This window comes from Aquarana catesbeiana, linkage group LG01, assembly GCF_042186555.1.
Source record: "Aquarana catesbeiana isolate 2022-GZ linkage group LG01, ASM4218655v1, whole genome shotgun sequence".
Classification (NCBI taxonomy): Eukaryota; Metazoa; Chordata; class Amphibia; order Anura; family Ranidae; genus Aquarana; species Aquarana catesbeiana.
In genome coordinates this window covers 386,416,379-386,438,629 of record NC_133324.1, presented here as the reverse complement: position 1 = coordinate 386,438,629, position 22,251 = coordinate 386,416,379, and the positions used below count along the sequence as shown (strand labels likewise).

Sequence of the window (22,251 nt, the reverse complement as noted above, 5' to 3'; positions counted from 1 at the left end):
GGTAAATTTAGTAAAGAATGCTTAAATATAGTCACATTGTGGTCCTATAGAAATAATATGAAAGCTGAGTGCAACTGATTGAAAAAAGAGGTTGACTTGTTTCATAGAGAGCATATGTGGTACAGAAATGGGGGAGAATGTTCATTTTAAGGTTGTTGCAGCAGCCAAACCCCACTCAGCTAAGTTTAAGTTTATGTGAATCTTTCTTGAGAGAGTACAGAATAAATTAGACTCACTATTATTAGTATTATACAGGATTTATATAGCGCCAAGAATTTACGCAGTGCTTTACAACATAAGGGCAGACAGTACAATTATAATACAATTTAATACGGTAGGAATCAGAGGGCCCTGCTCATTTGCGCTTATGATTTAAGAGCGCAGGTCAAGAGACACAAAAGGTCATAACTGTGGGGGATGACCTGATGGAGAAAGTGCAAATACAGTTGTTAGGTGGGCGCAGGGTAGAACTCTCTGAAGAGAAGAGTTTTCAGGGATCGTCTAAAAGTGGACAGAGTAGGAGATAGACAGATTGGGGTAAGGCATTCCAAAGGATGGGGAAGGCTTGGAAGAAGTCCTGGAGCCAAGCATGGGAGGAGATGACAAGGGAGCTAGAGAGCAGGAGGTCTTGGAAGGAATGAAGAGAATGATTAGGTTGGTATTTTGAGACTAGGTCAGTGATGTACAAACAAGTGGCCACTGCCACCACCTATAACTGGTCTATTGCAGCAAAGAGCACTGGAAGGGTGACTTATGTCAAACAAATACAAGGAGATTTTAAGATCAAACTTACCAACCAGCCAGCAACCAACCGAATTGACCTGTCTAACAATATGCTTTAAGAACAGAGCCCCTGTTCTTAACGCATATTGTTAGACGGGTCAGTTCGGTTGGTCACTGGCTCGTTAGTTTGAGCTTGGAAATCTCCTTGTGTTTGTTCAACATAGGTTAGTGATGTAGCTGTGGGCAGAGTTGTGGATGGCTTTGTAAGTTGTTGTTATTATTTTGAATTTAATTAGTTGGGCAAGCGGAAGCCAGTGGAGGAATCGGCATAGTGGGGTAGCAGAGGCTGAGCCGCCAGTAAGGTGCATGAGTCTGGCAGCTGCATTCATAAAGGACCTAAGGGGAGATGTAAAGATAAGCCAATGAGGAGGGAGTTGCAGTATTTGAGGAGACAAATGACCAGGAAGGGGTTAGGAAGGGGGGTTATTTTGGAGATGTTTCAGTGGCTGAGGCGACAAGCTTTGTACATTGATTGGATGTGGGGTTGAAAGGATAGTTCAGAGTCCAGGATTACACCTAGTATCTTGGCATGCGGGGACAGGTTAATAGTTGCGCTGTCAAGTCAGGGGATGGGGTACGTGGGTGAGGAAATATTATGAGCTTGGTTTTGGGTAGTTTGAGTTTGAGAAAGTGGTGTGACATCCAGTTTATGTCTGTTAGTAAATTATTGATATGTGTGGAGACTGATGGAGTGAGTTGAGGTGTAGAGAGATAGATTTGGGTGTCATCAACGTAAAAATGGTATTGGAACCCATAGGAGGCTATTAGCTGACCCAGGGAGGCAGTGTAGATCGAGAATAGAAGAGGTCCAAGAACAGAACGTTGGGGGACCCCAACCAAGAAAGGAGAAAGTAAAATTGTAAGTTACTCTAAATTGTAAGTTACTCTAAAGGTGCAGTGGGATATGTAGAGTGAGAACCAGCAAAGAGTACAGTCACAGAGACTAAAGGAGTCTACTTTTTTGAGAATGAGGAGTGGTCCACAGTGTCAAATGCAGCAGAGAGGTCCAAGAGTAGGAGTACGGAATAGGGGTGATTTACCAAAAATGGAGAGTTCAAAATCTGGTGCAGCTGTGCATGGTAGCCAATCAGCTTCTAATTTCATCTTGTTCAATTAAGCTTTGACAAAAAAAATGGAAGGTGATTGTAGAGCTGCACCAGATTTTGCACTCTCCAGTTTTAGTAAATAAACTCCAGTCGTTTGTTTGATTATTCTCTTTCTGAAAAGGGATTTAGACCAAAAAAGAAAAAAAGCATAACAGTATCCCCACTGAAGCTTCTTATCTGGCATTAATTTGCAGCTCAGTTTTCAGACATCACTGAGAACCTGTGTGACATTTAAAAACATTTAAAACAGTCTGATCAAAATGTCATGGCTCATGCAGAGTTAAACACTGATGAAATGTAAAGCTCAGGAGTAATTTATTTTTTGCAGTGATGTCTTTTTTTATAGCTAAAGATTGTATGTGAATGGCCTATGATGAAAAATACCAAAATGGATTTTGTTTTGCCTATAGTTTTGACCTCTCCATCGGTTTCACGGCTACTGTATTGTGTTATTAATGTTTGAGACTTTCAAGAGACATCCAGTGTTTTTTTTTTTTTTTTTTAACTTAAATGTCACGTGAGAAGTTTCAGATGGGCTTGAGAGCTCTCCCTGAGTAAAGATATTCTTTACCTTTGCAGACATGGAACCCGCTGTGCAGGAGAAGTAGCAGCTACTGCAAACAATTCGCATTGTACAGTAGGAATTGCATTTAATGCCAGAATTGGTGGTATGTATCATCACTGTTATTCACTTTTTTTCTTGTTTTTCATAAAATATAAATTAAACATAAACATATAAAAAACCCAAGACTAATTTTATCCTCAATGTTATCTACCTACATACATTTCTTTAGCTACTAATTTATAAATTGTATTTGTCCTTTTGTTGTGTTTATTATGTAGCTTTTTTGCAATGTTACAATTTTAAAGCATTTCATTAGGGATGATTTACTGAAAAGTAAACAATTTACATATCTGAGTAAACATGCTCAAATTAAATGTTTGAAGAAATTAAAAAAACATTTTCTGTGCATGTGATTAGGTGAAAGAAATACAACTTCACTGGGCAAAGTAAACAATTTACTCATTTGGGTAGATTTGCTAAAACTGGTGCACACAGAATCTAGTGCAGCTGTGCATAGTAACCAACCAACTTTTAGATTTTATTGTCAAAGCTTAAATAAACAAGCTAAAGTTAAGCTGGATACACACTATACAATTTTTTACAGATTTTTGTCTTCAGATTTACCAAAACCATATAATATGAGGTCAAACCTTAAGAGTTTCAATTTGTATGAAATCTGGCAGGCCCTCGCACTACATGGTTTTGGTAAATCTAAGACTGCTTTCACACTGGAGCGGGCGGACGCTGACGATAAAACACTGCTATATTTAGCGGCGCTTTACCGTCGTTTTTGCGAAGGTTTTGGGCGCTAGTGGGGTGCTTATAAACCCCGCTAGCAGGCGGAAAAGGGTTAAAATGACCCGCAAAGCGCCGCTGCAATAGTGCTTTGCCAGCGGTTTGGCGGCACTGCCCATTCATTTCAATGGGCAGGAGTGCTGTATACACTCCTCCACCGCTCCAAAGATGCTGCTTGCAAGAGTTCTTTTAACGTCCTGCCAGTGCATCGCCTCAGTGTGAAAGCACTTGGGCTTTCACACTGAGATTGCGGGGGGGGCGTTTTTCAGGTGCTTTACAGGTGCCTGCAAACGCCTGAAAAACACCTCAGTGTGAAAGGGGTTTAAAGGAAATCTGACAACAAAAGTTGTATAGTGTGTATGGGGTCTTAGAAGCTGATTGGTTACTATGCACATCTGCACCAGATTCTGTGTGCACCTGTTTTAGTTAGGGCCCTTTCACAGCTATCCGATTTTTGCCGTGCTAGGGAGTACCTTTCTAGCTTGACAAAAGCGCATCTGTGCACTGCATGTGTGCTGTGTTTTGAAAAGTTCTGCATGCAGCATCTTTTGTGTAAAAAAAAAAAAGTGCACAAAAAATGCACCTTCAATAGAAATCAATGGAAACTCATCGAAATTGCATTAAAAACACATCAAAAATGCATTGTGTTGTGTTTTTGACATTTTTTTTGCTTACATGTCCAGGGTAAACAATTGCATGCTTAGAGTCAGTGATGTAATATATCCAGAAATCATATAAAAAACTCATTAAAAGCGCATTAAAAATGCTATATACGCTGAAATTTTTAGCACAATTCACTTAAAATGTGCTAAAAACACGTTATTCATTTTTATAAACTGCATATAGCATTTTAATGTGCTATAGTGTGAAACGCCCCTTAACCACTTCAGCCCCCGGAAGGATTTACCCCCTTCCTGACCAGAGCACTTTTTCCAATTTGGCACTGCGTCGCTTTAACTGTGCGCGGTCATGCAATGCTGTACCCAAACTAAATTTGCGTCCTTTTCTTCCCACAAATAGAGCTTTCTTTTGATGGTATTTGATCACCTCTGCCGTTTTTATTTTTTGCGCTATACACGGAAAAAGACCGAAAATTTTGAAAAAAAATGATATTTTCTACTTTTTGTTCTAAAAAAAATCCAATAAACTCAATTTTAGTCATACATTTAGGCCAAAATGTATTTGGCCACATGTCTTTGGTAAAAAAAATGTCAATAAGTGTATATGTATTGGTTTGCGCAAAAGTTATAGCGCCTACAATCTAGGGTACATTTTCTGGAATTTACACAGCCTTTAATTTATGACTGCCTATGTCGTTTCTTGAGGTGCTAAAATGGCAGGGCAGTACAAAACCCCCACAAATGACCCCATTTTGGAAAGTAGACACCCCAAGGAAATTGCAGAGAGGCATGTTGAGCCCATTGAATATTCATTTTTTTTGTCCCAAGTGATTGAATAATGACAAAAAAAAAAAAAAAATACAAAAAGTTGTCACTAAATGATATATTGCTCACACAGGCCATGGGCATATGTGGAATTGCACCCCAAAATACATTCAGCTGCTTCTCCTGAGTACGGGGATACCACATGTGTGGGACTTTTTGGGAGCCTAGCCGCATACGGGGCCCCGAAAACCAATCACTGCCTTCAGGATTTCTAAGGGCGTACATTTTTGATTTTACTCCTCACTACCTATCACAGTTTTGAAGGCCATAAAATGCCCAGATGGCACAAACCCCCCCCAAATGACCCCATTTTGGAAAGTAGACACCCCAAGCTATTTGCTGAGAGGCATGTTGAGTCCATGGAATATTTTATATTTTGACACAAGTTGCGGGAAAGTGACAATTTATTTATTTATTTATTTTTTTTTTGCACAAAGTTGTCACTAAATGATATATTGCTCACACAGGTCATGGGCATATGTGGAATTGCACCCCAAAATACATTCTGCTGCTTCTCTTGAGTACGGGGATACCACATGTGTGGGACTTTTTAGGAGCCTAGCCGCGTATGGGGCCCCGAAAACCAATCACCGCCTTCAGGATTTCTAAGGGTGTACATTTTTGATTTCACTCTTCACTGCCTATCACAGTTTCGGAGGTCATGGAATGCCCAGGTGGCACAAACCCCCCCCCAAATGACCCCATTTTGGAAAGTAGACACCCCAAGCTATTTGCTGAGAGGCAGGCAAGGACGTACATGTAAGTCCTTTTGCCTGCCCATGCCGCTCTGTCGACGTACATCGTCGTGCGGCGGTCGGCAACTGGTTAAAGTGATTGTAAAGGCTGAAGTTTGTTTACCTATGCATGAAGGTAAAAAACCTTCTGTGTGCTTCTCCCCCCACAGCCCCTCCGTTATACTTATCCGAGCTCCCTCTCGATCCAGTGATGTGTGTAGGAGCCTCCGCTGTCCGAGTCTCTCTCTCCTCCTTGGCTAAGACACAGCAGTGGGAGCCATTGACTCCCGCTGCAGTCAATCACAGCCAGTGAACCAATGAGGAGACTGTGGTGATCGGGGCCAAGCTACGGGTCTATGTGTATTATGGATGCATAGAGCGGGACTCAGGACCAAGCATGCACCAGTGACCCCCTAACTGCTTGCTATTGGCACTTGTCAAGGGGGAGGAAACAGAAGCTCTGGCGAGGGACCCGAGAAGAAGAGGATTAGGGCTGCTCTGTGCAAAACCACTGCAGGTAAGTATGACATATATGTTTTTTTAAAAAGTTTGTCACTTTAATCTCTCTCGGTGTCTTTGCAAAGTGGAAGCAAGTATTGTGCAAATAAACAGCTTTGCATAGGAAGCACACCTTTTACCACACCATAATAATTTACATCACTGCTAATGCCAGAACTCCCACTGCATTTCAGGAAATACATTTTATTTTAAGTGTATTCACTGACAAGCACAATGACAATGACAAGCACAGAGATTATTCTAGATTTGCACATGTATATGAATGGTATTGGAAAGGAAAAGCATTTTTTTTCCTCTTTAGAAAAATGGTTAAAACTTTTTAAAGAATGTAATGCCTGTATATGTTAATTGACACATTTTTATACTCTTGTTTATTATTTAAGTAGTACAACACAAATTCAAAAAAAGCTGGGGTGCTGTGTAAAATCTACATAAAAACAGAATGCAATGATTTGCAAATCTCATAAACCCATATTTTATTCACAATAGAAAATATATCAAATGTTTAAACAATTTTGAAAAAATTGTACAATTGTACAAAAAATGTACAATTTTAAGAAAAAATATACAGTAATTTTGAAATTGATTCCAATAACACATCTCAAAAAAGTTGGGATAGGGCCATGTTTACCACAGTATAGCACCCCCTCTTCTTTTAACAGCATTCTGTAAATGTCTGAGAACTAGGGAGACCAGTTGCTGGAGTTTTGCGAGAGGAATGTTGTCACATTCTTGCCTGATATAGGATTCTAACTGCTCACAGTCTTGGTTCTTCTTTGTCTTATTTTTGTTTCAAGATGCACCAAATATTTCCAGTTGGTGAAAGGTTTGGACTGTAGGTAGGCAGTTAGGCACCGGAACTACCACAAAGCCATGCTGTTGTCATAGAGGCAGTATGTAGTTTAGCATTGTCCTGGAGAATGACATCGTCTGGAAGGGAGCATATGCTGCTCTAAAACTGGATATATCTTTCAGCCTTGATGGTGCCTTTCCAGCTGTGCAAGCTGCCCCTTCCATATACATGAATGTCCCCCCCATACTTTCAGAGATGCAGGCTTTTGAACTGAGCACTGACAACAAACCGGAAGGTCCCTCTTCTCTTTAGGATCTAGCACCCATGGTTGCCAAAAAGAATGTAAAATTTTGATTCATCTGACCACAGAACAGTTTTCCACTTTGCAGCAGACCATTTTAAATGAGTTTTGGCACAGAGAAGACAGTGATGTTTCTGTTCAGATATGGCTTCTTTGCATGATAGAGCTATAACTTGCATTTTTCAATGGCATGGTGAACTGTGTTCACAGACAGTGATTTTTGGTGTTCCTAAGCTCATACAGTGATGTCCATCACAGATTAATACCTGGTTTTAATGTAGTGCCCTCTGCAGGGCTGAAGATCACGGGCATTCAATATTGTGTTTCGGCCTTGTCCCTTCTGCACACAGATTTTTCTGTATTCTCAGAATCTTTTGATGATATTATGTACTATAGATGAGGATTTATTTAACCACTTCCATACAGGGCATTTTCACCCCTTTCCTGCCCAAGCCAATTTTCAGCTTTCAGCGCTGTCGCATTTTAAATAACAATTGCGCGGTCATACAACACTGTACCCAAATGAAATTTTTATCATTTTTTCCCCGCTAATAGGGCTTTCTTTTGGTGGTATTTGATCACCTCTGCAGTTTTTATTTCTTGTGCTATAAACAAAACAAGAGTGACAAGTTTGAAAAAAACACAATATTTTTTACTTTTTGCTATAATAAATATCCACATTTTTTTTTTTTTTATACAAATGTTTTCCTCAGTTTAGGCCGATACGTATTCTTCTACATATTTTTGGTAAAAAAATATCGTAATAAGCATATATTTATTGGTTTGCCCAAAAGTTATAGCGTCTACAAAATAAGGGGATAGATTTATAGCATTTTTATTATTATTTTTTTTTTTACTAGTAATGGCGGCGATCTGCGATTTTTATCATGACTGCGATATTGCGGCGGACACATTAGACAATTTTGACACCTTTTTGGGACCATTCACATTTATACAGCGATCTGTGCTATAAAAATGCATTGATTACTGTATAAATGTGACTGGCAATGAAGGGGTTAACCAGGAGGGGGCACTGTAGGGTTAAATATGTTGCTAGGTAGTGAATCTAACTGTGGGGGGGAGGGGATTCACAAGGGGAGGAGACCGATCAGTGTTCCTCTGTACAAGGAACACACCATCGGTCTCCTCCCATCTGACAGGACGTGGTTCTGTGTGTTTACACACAGAGATCCACGGTCCTGCTCAGTTACCAGGCAATCGCGGGTGCCCGGCGGACATCGTGGCCGCTGGGCATGCGCACCGGGACCCGAGCGATGCCTGGAAGGCTGCGCCGTCATATGACGGCGGCCCAGAACAACAGCTGCGCCGTCCCGCCATCATATGACGGCAGGCGTGCAGCAAGTGGTTAAAATCTTTGCACTTTTACATTTAGGAACATTATTCTGAAATCGTTTGACATTTTTTAGACGCAGCTTTTCACAGATTGGTGAACCTCTGCCCATCTTTTCTTCTGAGCCACTCTATCTCTCTAAGATGCTCTTTTTATATCCAGTCATGTTACTGACCTGTTGACAATTAACCTAATTAGAAATATTGATTTCATCAGTTTCAAAATTACTTTATTTTTTTCTTAAAATGGTACGTATCAGTTTAAACATTTGATATGTTTCCTATGTTCTACTGTGAATAAAATATGGGTATATGAGATTTGAAAATCATTGCACTCTGTTTTATGTAGATTTTGCACAGCATCCCAACTGTTTTGGGATTGGGGTTGTATAATTTTAGTGTTTTTAGAGTTGGTTGCATAATTTTGTAAACTTTTAATACAGTTATCAGTTTAAGGCCTCATGCACACGAGACGCCAGTGCAAACTCTGCTGAACACATGTTTAGAACACGCGTTTAGAAACGCCCGTTTTGCCGCGTTTAGCCGCGTGTGCGTCTAGAAGCGTCTGCAGAGCAGAAAATGACATTTTGCGACCCAACTTTGGGGCCCCATATCTTGGGGCCACTTGGTGCTAGAAATTTGGTGTGCTAACACAGTAGAACTAGCACTACAACATATCCAAATTTGGGGTTCCTAACACTAAGTGGCCCCAAGATACGGGGGCCCAAAGTCGGTTTGCAAAATGTCAAGCACTTCTGCAGCAGAGAATGACATTTTGTGACCCAACTTTGGGGCCCCATATGTCAGGGCCACTTAGTGCTAGGAACCCCAAATTTGGATATGTTATAGTGCTAGTCCAACTGTTAGCACACCAAATTTGGGGTTTCTAGCTCCAAGTGGCCCCGAGATATGTGGCCCCAAAGTCGGGTTGTAAAAAACACTTATAAACGCAAACGCGGCTAAACGCGGTACTGGTGTTTAGCCACATTTGGCGTCTGAATTGTGGAAAACTTTTGCGTCTGAACCCTTTTTTTGCTTCTGGAAAAACGAGGTTAAACGCAACTGCCTAAAAACGCCAAAAAACGAGACTGTGTACATGGACACATAGGATAACATTGAATGGGTTCAGGGGTAGTTGAAAAAAGTGTCCAACTGCCTCTGAACGTGAGTTTAACAGAGTCTTGTGTGCATGAGGCCTAATGCCGCGTACACACGGTCGGACTTTCTATCCTACTTGGTCCGGCACACTTTCCGACAGACTTTGTCCGCCAGGTGCGCCGGACTTTAAAACGGACGGACTTGCCCACACACGCCCGGACTTTCCGGCGGGCTAAGTCCGCCCGTCTTTCCGACGGACTTTCGCCGGAGTTCCGGCGGACTTTCAGAATGAGCGGACTTGCCCACACACGGACAAGTCCGTTCATTTTGAACGTGACTCAGGTGCGACGGGACTAGAAAAGGATGTCAATCTTGCCACTTTTATCGGCGAGATTGACACCTTGCGAGCCCCGTCGCGGGGCATACCAGGCCCTTAGGTCTGGTATGGATTATAAAGGGAACCCCCTACGCCGAAAAAACGGCATGGGGTCCCCCCTAAAATCCATACCAGACCCCCGATCCGAGCACGCAGCCTGGCCGGTCAGGAAAGGGGGTGGGGACGAGCGAGCGCCCCCCCCCCTCCTGAACCGTACCAGGCCACATGCCCTCAACATGGGGGGTGGGTGCTTTGGGGGAGGGGGACCGCCCTGCGGGCCCCCCCCCAACCCCAAAGCACCTTGTCCCCATGTTGATGAGGACAAGGGCCTCTTCCCGACAACCCTGGCCGTTGGTTGTCGGGGTCTGCGGGCGGGGGCTTATCGGAATCTGGGAGCCCCCTTTAATAAGGGGGCCCCCAGATCCCGGCCCCCCACCCTATGTGAATGAGTATGGGGTACATGGTACCCCTACCCATTCACCTAGGGAAAAAGTGTAAGTAATAAAACACACTACACAGGTTTTTAAAATATTTTATTAAACAGCTCCGGGGGGGATCTTCCTCCGGCTTCGGGGGTCTTCTTCCGGCTTCGGGGGTCCCTCCGCTTCATCTTCTCCCGGCGTCCGGTTGGATTTTTCTCCGCTCTCTTCTCTCCAGTTCTTCGGCCGGCTCCTCTGCTGTCTTCAGGTAGCTCTCTTGCCAGCAGAGGTCCGGACTTCTTGTCTTCTTCTCTTCTCCAGATGTTGACACGACGCTCTCTCCGGCTGGACTGCTCTCCGAGGGCTGCGTTGTGACTTATATAGGCGGAGACCCCACCCCCTTTTGATGTCACAGTCCCTGGGCATGCTGGGACTGTGACGTTTTAGGGGGCGTGGTCACTGGGTGATGTTGACCACGCCCCCTAAAACGTCACAGTCCCAGCATGCCCAGGGACTGTGACATCAAAAGGGGGCGGGGTCTCCGCCTATATAAGTCACAACGCAGCCCTCGGAGAGCAGTCCAGCCGGAGAGAGCGTCGTGTCAACATCTGGAGAAGAGAAGAAGACAAGAAGTCCGGACCTCTGCTGGCAAGAGAGCTACCTGAAGACAGCAGAGGAGCCGGCCGAAGAACTGGAGAGAAGAGAGCGGAGAAGAACCAACCGGACGCCGGGAGAAGATGAAGCGGAGGGACCCCCGAAGCCGGAAGAAGACCCCCGAAGCCGGAGGAAGATCCCCCCCCCCCCGAGCTGTTTAATAAAATATTTTAAAAACCTGTGTAGTGTGTTTTATTACTTACACTTTTTCCCTAGGTGAATGGGTAGGGGTACCATGTACCCCATACTCATTCACATAGGGTGGGGGGCCGGGATCTGGGGGCCCCCTTATTAAAGGGGGCTCCCAGATTCCGATAAGCCTCCGCCCGCAGACCCCGACAACCAACGGCCAGGGTTGTCGGGAAGAGGCCCTTGTCCTCATCAACATGGGGACAAGGTGCTTTGGGGTGGGGGGGGCCCGCAGGGCGGTCCCCCTCCCCCAAAGCACCCACCCCCATGTTGAGGGCATGTGGCCTGGTACGGTTCAGGAGCGGGGGGGCGCTCGCTCGTCCCCACCCCCTTTCCTGACCGGCCAGGCTGCGTGCTCGGATCGGGGTCTGGATTTTAGGGGGGACCCCACGCCGTTTTTTCGGCGTAGGGGGGTTCCCTTTATAATCAATACCAGACCTAAGGGCCTGGTATGCCCCGCGCTCGTCGCAATAGGAAAATTTGTTTTTCCTATTGCAGCGAGCGCGAGATGCAATACCCTGCTCTCGTGTCGTATCTGGTCCGTCGGACCAGCATACACACGAGCGGGCTTTCCGTCGGACCAGCACACACACGAGCGGACTTTCCGCCCGAAACTGAGTCTGGCGGAAAGATTTAAAACTTTCTTCAAATCTAGGTCCGGCGGGCTTTTGGGAAAAAGTCCGCCGGAAAAGTCCGCCGGCGCCCACACACGGGCGGATTGTCCGGCACACTCTGGTCCGCCGGACCAAGTATGCCGGAAAGTCCGACCGTGTGTACGCGGCATAAGAGATAATGATCAGTGGAGTATTATGAGTTATGATAGCAGGTGGTTAACTATTGTGCAGTGGCAATATTTTATTCTGTTTTCAATGTTTTATCCACTTTATATATATATTCTATAATTATCTTCCTGTAGGTGTACGCATGTTGGATGGTGATGTAACAGACATGGTAGAAGCTAAATCTCTCAGTCTAAACCCACAACATGTGCATATCTACAGTGCAAGCTGGGGTCCAGATGATGATGGAAAGACAGTGGATGGACCAGCTGCTCTTGCCAGGGATGCCTTTGAGAATGGCATCAGAACAGTAAGTGTGCATAGAGGTAGGACTCCAAGGCTATGTTTTAGGTGTTGTCTAAAAATGTTTGGCTGTATATCTCTGTATGGATAAACAGAAAGGTATTCTACATAGCAGAAATTGAAAATCATCTTACTGTCTATTTTCAGTAATATGGAAGTAGAAAATGTCACTGGCCTATATTGTGGCCAAGATGATAATGTAGACCGGGATTTTAAACAAGGTCATGGTTGCTATTGCAGTGTTTAATTTTATAGAGGACCTTGGTTGCTTCCACAGTCCTCTGAAGGTACTGACCACCCCTTGGCCCTTCCACTTCTATTGATCTCCCCTCCGGTGAAAGAACACATCAGTGATGTGTATTACGTCACTTACAGTTTTAGCTATCACTCTCTGGCTGCTGTGAGTGGTGAAGAAACATGATCTGTGCTACATTAGCTTCAAGGGAAGGCAGAGAAGAGATGATGTTTCAGTAAAGAGAACTTGTCATTACAGTGTGCTATCACATAGAGGGCCATTCGCCCTCTATGTGATAGCAACATACGAATTATAAGAAAAAATAAACAATTTTTTTCAGTCCCCCGCCTCTGCATACACGCACTTAAAAAAAGAAATGCAAGAGATGGGTGCGCCTACGTACGAAAATGACAATTGAGCTACACATGATATATAATGCTGCACACGTCAAAGTTAAAGGAGTAATTCTAGGGCCATCATTCACAGTTGACTCTAAACGGATAACCTGTAAAGTGACGCCTATGAACAATTTTGGGTACCAAAGTTTGTTGTTGTTTCACAGTTCCAATGAACAATTTTGGGTACCAAAGTTTGTTGTTGTTTCACAGTTGTGCTCAAGTTTAACCACTTGACCTCCAAAAGGTTTTACCCCCTTCATGACCAGGGCGTTTTTTTCTATTCAGCACTATACTACTTAAACTGGCATTTGCTCGGTCATGCAACACTGTACTCTTCACACAAATAGAGCTTTCGTTTGGCTGTATTTAATCACCACTGGATTTTTTTTATTTTTTGCTGTATAAACAAAAAAATACTGAAAATTTAGAAAAAGTTTTTCTTAATTTCTGTTATAAAATTTTGCAAACAAATAATCTTTCTTCATAAATTTAGGCCAAGATGTATTCTGCCACAGTCCTTTGATGAAAATAACCCAAATAAGTGTATATTATTTAGTCTGTGTGAAAGTTATAGAGTCTACAAACTATAGTATATACACTGAGCAGAATTATAAACGCAACACATTTGTGTTTGCCCCTATTTATCATGAGCTGAACTCAAAGATCTACAACTTTTTCTATGTACACAAAAGGCCTATTTCTCTCATATATTGTTCACAAATCTGTCTAAATCTGTATTAGTGAGCACTTCTCCTTTGCAGAGATAATCCATCCACCTCACAGGTGTGGCATATCCAGATGCTGATTAGACAGAATGATTATTGCACAGGTGTGCCTTAGGCTCTCCACAATAAAGGGCCACTCTAAAATCTGCAGTTTTATCACACAGCACAATGCCACAGATGTCGCAAGTTTTGAGGGAGCATGCAATTGGCATGCTGACTGCAGGAATGTCCACCAGAGCTGTTGCCCTTGAATTGAATGTTCATTTCTCTACCATAAACCATCTCCAAAGGCATTTCAGAGAATTTGGCAGTACATCCAGCCGGCCTCACAACGGCAGACAATGTGTAATCACACCAGCCCAGGACCTCCACATCCAGCATCTTCACCTTCAAGTTCGTCTGAGACTAGCCACCCGGACAGCTGCTGCAACAATCGGTTTGCATAACCAAAGAATTTCTGCACAAGCGGTCAGAAATCGTCTCAGGGAAGCTCATCTGCATCCTCGCCCTGCTCATTGGGGTCTCGACCTGACTGCAGTTCGTCATCGTAACCGACTTCAGTAGACAAATGTCCACATTCGATGGTGTCTGGCACATTGGAGAGGTGTTCTCTTAACGGATGAATCCTGATTTTCACTGTGCAGGGCAGATGGCAGACAGTGTGTATGGTGTAGTGTGTGTGAGTGGTTTGCTGATGTCAACGTTGTGGATCGAGTGGCCCATGGTGGAGGTGGGGTTATGGTATGGGCAGGCGTATGCTATGGACAATGAACACAGGTGCATTTTATTGATGGCATTTTGAATGCACAGAGATACCGTGACGAGAACCTGAGGCCCATTGTTGTGCCATTCATCCACAATCATCACCTCGTGTTGCAGCATGATAATGCACAGCCCCACGTTGCAAGGATCTGTTCACAATTCCTGGAAACTGAAAACATCCCAAGTTCTTGCATGGCCAGCATACTCACCGGACATGTCACCCATTGAGCATGTTTGGGATGCTCTGGATCAGCGTATACAACAGCGTGTTCCAGTTCCTGCCAATATCCAGCAACTTTGCACAGCCATTCAAGATGAATGGACCAACATTCCACAGGCCACAATCAACAACCTGATTAACTCTATGCAAAGGAGATGTGCTGCACAGGGTGGTTACACCAGATGCTGACATGTTTTCGGACCCCCAACACCCCCAATACAGTAAAACTGCACATTTTAGAGTGGCCTTTTATTGTGACCAGCCTAAGGCCTGTGTAATAGTCATGCTGTCTAATCAACATCTTGATATGCCACACCTGTGAGGTGGATGGATTATCTCGGCAAAGGAGAAGTGCTCACCAACACAGATTTAGATAGATCTGTAAACAATATTTGAGAGAAATAGGCTTTTTGTGTACATAGAAAAAGTCGTAGATTATAATAATAAATAGAGGCAAACACAAAAGTGTTGCGTTTATAATTTTGTTCAGTGGATATTTGAAAATTGACCAATAATGATGTAATGGCTGCCTACCCTATTTCTTAAAACGCTAAAATGCCAGGACAGTACATACACCCTCTAATGACCCCTTTTTGGAAAGTACACAGCCCAAGATATTTAGTAAGAGGCATGACAAGTTTTTTGAAGTTGTAATTTTTGTTCGTCACAATTTTTTGGAAAATTAAGAAATTCACCAGTGCAGTACAGCCTCATCATGTGACTGGTGTGGCACTGATCAAGCATACTGACTGGGGACAATATGTACAAAAAAAGGATTAATTTTTATTCAATTTTTTTCTAACTTTTTTTACATGCTGTAAACAGAGTAGTTCAGTTTTTTTTTCAACACTGTTATTGCTTATTAGGCTCCATGCACACTGAAGCTCATAAACGTCCGTTTTTGGGAGTTTGGGCATATTTTTTTTTAACAGCCCATAAACTCCCCTCTATGTGATCCTATGTGTCCTTGCACACATGGACATTTTTGGACATTTATCAGCAGGGGTTTATGGGCTGTTGTCTGAACTCCCTAAAATCACGTTCCAGAGCAGTCCTAAAAATGCCAGACGCTGGTAAAGGTAAACGCGGTTTAACACTGTAAATAGAGCCTTAAGCCCCGTCAGGCATTTCTCTGCCTCTATTCAAAATCAATAGTTCCCTATGGGAGCCCATTGATTGAATAGAAGTTGCACCAGAAGTCGGATCATGATGATCCAACTTGCGGTGCGACTTGTGTGCTGAGGATGTTGAAGGGGAACCTCCGCCAAAATGAAAAAAAACAATTGGCATGGGGTTCCCCCCAGGACGATACCAGACCCTTCTGTCTGGTATGGATTTTAAGGGGAAACCCCCACGCCATTTCTTGCCCCCAAAATCCATACCAGACCCTTATCCAAGCACGCAGCCTGGCAGGTCAGGATGGGGGAACGAGCGAGCGCCCCCCCCCCCCCCCAGACCATACCAAGCCACATGCCCTCAACATGGGGGGTGGGTGCTTTGGGGCATGGGAGTCCTGCTCCCCCCACCCCAAAGAACCTTGTCCCCATGTTGAGGACAAGGTCCTCTTCCTGACAACCCTGGCCGGTGGCTGTCAGGGTCTGCAGGCGGGGGCTTATCGGAATCTGAAAGCCCCCTTTAACAAGCGGGCCCTCAGATCCTGGCCCCCCACCCTATGTGAATGAGTATGGGGTACATTGTACCCCTACCCATTCACCTAAAAAAGGCGTCAAAAACAAACACAGTACACAGGTTTTTAAAGTTTTTTATTAATGCAGCTCCGGCATCTCTTTCAATTCCTTCTCCCCTCTCCGGCTCTTCTCCCTCCTTTGGTGATGTCTTCTCCCTCTGCCGGTCCTTCTCCTTTTTCCAGTTTTTCTCCTCTCTGCGCTGTCTTTTCCCCCTTCTGCCGGGTCTTCTCTCTCCACTGTCTTCTCGCTCTTTTTCTGGGTCTTCACTGATGTCTTCTCCCTCTGTTCTTCTTCCGATGTTGACTCTATGGGATCTCCTGGTGTAATGCTGGGTCCGCAAATGATTTATATTGGCATGGGGCGGGGCCATCCGCCAACGTCATCTGGAGGCCCCGTTCCCTTGTGATGCCATCGTCCCATCATGCCCCGGGTGGTGAAGTCATAAGAAGGCGGGCCTCCGGATGACATCGGCAGGTGGCCCCACCCTATGCCAATATAAGTCATTGCACACGGCGGACCTAGCATTTCAATGGGAGATCGCGTCGAGTCAACATTGGAAGAAGAACAGCGGGAGAAGACAGCGGCGAAGACCCGGCAAAAGAGCGAGAAGACAGCGGAGAAAGAAGACCCAGCAGAAAAGCGAGAAGACAGCGCAGAGAGGAGAAGAACCGGAGAGGGAGAAGGACCGGTACATCGCCGGAGGAGGGAGAAGAGCCGGAGAGGGGAGAAGGAATCGAAAGAGACGCTGGAGCTGCCTTAATAAAATACTTTAAAAACCTGTGTACAGTGTTTGTTTTTGACACCTTTTTTTAGGTGAATGGGTAGGGGTACAATTTACCCCATACTCATTCACATAGGGTTCTTAAAGGGGGCTTCCAGATCCTGATAAGCCCCCGCCCACAGACCCCGACAACTACCATCCAGGGTTGTCAGGAAGAGGCCCTTGTCCTCTTCAACATGGGGACAAGGTGCTTTGGGGTGGGGGGCGCAGGGCTCCCCCGACCCAAAGCACCCATCCCCCCATGTTGAGGGCATGTGGCCTGGTATAGTCCAGGAGGGAGGGTTCTTGCTCGTCCATTTTTTGTGGCGTGGGGGGTTCCCCTTAAAATACAATTTTAAAGACCAATTTTTTTCATTTTGACGGGGGTTCCCCTTCAACATCCTCAGCACACAAGTCGCACCGCAAGTCGGATCATCATGATACGTCTTCTGGTGCGACTTCTATTCAAATCAATGGGCTCCCATAGGGAACCATTGATTTTGAATAGAAGCAGAGAAATGCAGCTAAAAGCTAGTGTGGCTAAACACGCATTGACGCCAATGCAAAACACTGATAAAATCGCGTTTTTAAAGCAGCATTTTCCTGCCAGCAATCCAAAGTCCAGAACTCTTTTGTGAGTCCTGTGTGCATGGAGCTTAACAGTAATAATCACTGTTATATGCAATAGTTTTCCAAATGGATTTCCATACATGACAGCTTGCTTACTGTTGACATGCTATAGCTAATCACAAAGTAAAGAGTGCTATAATTGGCCCAGGTACCATGTGATAGCTGTGGGCCAATCAAAACATCACAACAGTACGCAAGCTGTTCATGATTGACGGAAAGCTTACATACTGTAATATGTGATTGCTGTGATTGGTCATAGTGATCACATGATACTACGGCCGCTCCCAGTGGCCAGGTACCGAGACCTGCAATCTGCTGCATCTGGTGAATCCACTGTGTCAGGGGATCATGCCACCGCAGGCCCCAGGAGGCGCAGCATGTAGTTGCTGCCCGTCTGCAGTAAATGTACTGTGGGCAGTACACATCATGTTGAGTATCTATTTACTTGTTGCAACCTCATCTTTGACATTTTACAAATACATTGGGTAGTATATTATGTTTGCGTGCGTTAACCGCTCCAATACTGGGCACTTTCACCCCCTTCCTGCCCAGGCCAATTTTCAGCTTTCTGCGCTGACTCACTTTGAATGACAATTGCATGGTCATGCAACGCTGTACTCAAGCAAAATTTTTTAAGACAGATTACCACTGAGTTTTTTTTTTTTTTGTAAAAAAAAAAAAAGGAAAAAAGACAAAAGTTTTTTTCTTTTAGTTTTTTCACTGTGTGCTCATGAGTCTGCATTGATGGGCACTGATAGGCTGCACTGATGGGCACTGATGAGGCGGCACTGATGAGGCACAAAAATGCCGAACTGATAGGTGGCACTGATGAGCAGCGCAGATAGGTGGCACTGATGTGCACTGATTGGCGTTACTGATGGATGGCACTGATGGGCACTGATAGACGGGACTGATGAGCATTGAAAGGCAGCACTGATTGGCATCACTGCTGGACACTGACTTGCATCACTGCTGGGCACTGATTGACGTCACTGCTGGGCACTGTTGGGGCTGCTATATTGGGTTTTTATCAATGGAAGTCCTTTTCACCAGCTGTAATCACGCACAACACAAGTTGACAGTTTTCACTTTCTTCATTCTCCTGAATAGCTCCAGCATCCTTGTAAACAAAACAGGAGAGATGAGACATGGCACTACACAGCAGAGCAATGTTTTTTTTGGCAGTGTAGGAAATGGGGGTAGGAAAATGTGGGCTCTATGTGCTATACCTGTCCCACCCATTCTTCTCCCGAGCTGTCATTTAGAAACCCATCTTTGTTAATCAGTGTTGTCTGATAGCTAGGCCGATGGGTGGGGCTAGCTATCTGACAACATAGCTCACCAAAGCCTGCAGGGATTTAGATGGATAAATTAGATTTAGATACATTTAGATAAATGCACACCATCCCCCTCAATTGGGTGGGGTTAATAAGCATTCTTTTCTTCTGCTAATAGGTCTTCTTTATTGCACATATTTTGAAGAGTGGCTAGTTAAGGGTTAATATACATACTCTTGAGACTGCCTACTGAGGGATTACCAGACTTTTTCTAGAGGAATTAATGGACATACTCTAAGCTAGCCACTGATTTTTTTTTACAGCACATATTCTGGAAACTGTCTCCTAACAGGGTTAATGCATATACTATGCCGTTTAACACCCTTTGGTGTAGTATTCTGTATCTGAAACAAATGGGTAAAATGGCTTTTATATGCATTTGGAAAGGTAACTGCTTTGTGCGTTACTGGAGTGGAGTACAGAGATATGTGCTGGCATGCTATGGTTATCGGGAGACATATTAACATGTAAATTAATCAATAAAGATACTGTATATAAAAAAGATACTTGATAATTAGAACAAATCTCTTAAAATCCATAAAAAAGCTCTGTTCTTATTAGGATTTTTGATCCTTTGAATTAAATATTACTAATGGTATGTGTAAATTATGACCCGCAGAAACCAATACTGTTAGTGAAATAGTACAATATGAGCAAAAAGAAAGACATTTGATACCAGCAAAGGAGAAACAACAGAATATACATTGGGCATTATATATATATATATATATATATATATATATATATATATATACACACAGTATATATCTGTTAGTGGATAATTTTTAGGCACCTTGGTGTCCTAATGTTGGCGACTTGTCACAATTAAACATTTGGAGAAACTTTGTACAACACTTTTCTATACCTTTAATTTTTATGCAGATAGCAGCAGATATATCTTTTTTTTCTTGTTTTTGGAAGAAATGTATATATAGGTTTATTTCCTAAAACAGTGTCAAACACAATGGTACTGCACATAGTACACTGAACAATTTTATAACAACTTTTAAAAGATTTCATTTTTCAAAAATAAATTATTTGTTGCTATTAGTATTGTACTTTGCAAATACCTTACTAAATAAGCCCAGTTGACTGGTTTTTTATTTTATTTTTGGGTAAATGTGTTACTCTGGAAGTTCATCTCCCTCCTGTATATATAATAATGTATATGTAGATACATATACAGTACATAATATAAAGAATGAATAACCTATACTAATACGCAGTCTGTTGCCCTAAAATTCCTGCCTGGTAAGTGTTTGTTTTTTTACCTAATTGTAAGTTAATGATAGTTTCTTGGTCTCAGACCAGTAGCTTGGCCCACTCCATTTCAGTGTCATGTTATAGTATCACAGCACGTTTTCTTTGCAAGGACAGGATAAATAGTGAAATCAAATTCTTTAGATAAAGCATCCCAGTGCCAACAAATCCTACTAGGCTACATGGTGGACTTCTTCTTGTTCCCATTATAGCATTTTGTCCAAAGCATTGGATGACTGCCCAACGCAATTGATGAACATTAATGATGAGATGTGGTGCTGCCGGGCTTTTAGGGCATACTGAGCTGGAAGCTTTCCTCCCATCACAGCACAGTCCCTTTTCTTTTCTTTCTCTGCAGTAACTTTGGCTCTGTTATCACTATTCATTGGGTTTAGCACCAAATTCATTCCCTAGTCAAGTTTGAAGACATGAAAATGAAAAAGCAATAATTGTGTTTTAATTAGTGACATTTCTTAAAGGTAGATCTGTGGCTTAGTAAGGTGAATTTTAAAATTAGAAATGATTCTGATGGCTTTCTGACACATTGTCACTCATACCAAGTTAGATCTTTATTTTACTAAAATGACTGGCAACAACTTTTTTTTTTTTTTTTTTGGCATTGTACAAAGTATCCCTATGACATTGGCTATTCAGCAGGTTTTTAGAAATCCTTGACATTATTTTGCAATACAATTATACCAAGATCAGTGTACCTTTAGTGGAGCAGTTGCTATTAGGTGACATTCATTTCTAAGTGTGTTTAGTGCAATGAAAAATATATTTCTTTCAAATAAATTTAACTGAGATCAAAACCAGAAGTTTTCTTTATTGTACTTTTTTATATCTTCATATATTTTTGTAAACATGACAATTTTTATACATCTCATTTTTTGACCATAGGTCAACAAATAATGAACTAGGGTTTTTTAAGTTGAGAGATAACACATTTATTTTTGTTTAGTTTCTCTACAGTAAGTGTGGGGCATACATCACGGGTGGTACGCATCCTTAGCGTAGGTGGTTCATATTAGAGCTTGGGATTGCTCTTGCTCTGACATTCGTGATGATACATCATGTGCGATGTGATCACCATTTACATATGCATTTACTTAAAACGTATAAGAGCTGATGTTCACTAATGCACACAGGAGTTCAGTACCCTTGATAATGTAATGAAAAGGAAAGCTGAGCCAGGCCCTGTTGAAAAGATAGAGGAGGAGGAAAAAAACAATGTTTCGGGGATGTAAGAATCCTCTTTCTCAAGAACCGCCTACCTCATCAGGGCCTTGCCTTTATGTATTTTTGAACATCAGCTCTTATACTTTTTAAGTGTAGCTCATTGCAACCATATCCAGTTGCCTACCTTAGGCATCTTACACATGCCCGTAAAACCCCCTCCTCTGTACAGAAGGTGTCTCCTGTACGTCCAGCAGTTTCTTATCTCCCCTGTAGAAAGATGAGCTCCCAACCCTACGACTGGGAGCAAGTCAGAAGCCTTCCTCATTGAATGATCATCCTGACAGCCAGTCACAGCGAGCATTCAGTGTAACATGTGTAAACCAAAACAAAAGTAATACACTAGCTGTCTTATCTGCTGAGTTTCCTGTCAAACAGATCTGTGAGTGAGAGAGCTGGAGCTGACATAGGTTTTAGTGTGCACAGGGAGTTAGCTAATTAACTAGGACATGCTCTTATTTTACTACTTAACCCGTTCATTTCAACATGTATAAGCACCACTTAACAGTTTTACCTCCTGTTCCATGTTACTATTTTAAATTATTTTTTGGAAAAAAAATATTATAAAGCAAATATATACATTGTTATCTTTAAGTTATCTTTAAGAATTAAGACCCCTTTCACACTCGGGCAGTTTTCAGGCACTTTAATGCTAGAAATAGCCTCTGCTAAGTACCTGAAATCCGCCTCCTATTCACTACAGTGTGACTTTTCACACTCGTCCAGTGCGCTTGCGGGACGTTACCAAAAGTCCCGCAGGCAGCATCTTTGGGGTTAGTTAGCACCGCTGT

General features: G+C 43.1%; 1 protein-coding gene across 3 annotated transcripts in view; it reads left to right on the top strand.

Moving 5' to 3' along the window:
- PCSK5 (proprotein convertase subtilisin/kexin type 5) overlaps positions 1–22,251 on the top strand; it is a 635,867-nt gene that overhangs the window by 216,971 nt on the left and 396,645 nt on the right. For all 3 annotated transcript variants that reach the window (XM_073634106.1, XM_073634125.1, XM_073634116.1), the window contains exons 6-7: positions 2,469–2,557; positions 12,044–12,216. In XM_073634106.1, coding sequence (XP_073490207.1) covers positions 2,469–2,557; positions 12,044–12,216 — 262 coding nt within the window. The remainder of the gene's footprint in view (positions 1–2,468; positions 2,558–12,043; positions 12,217–22,251) is intronic.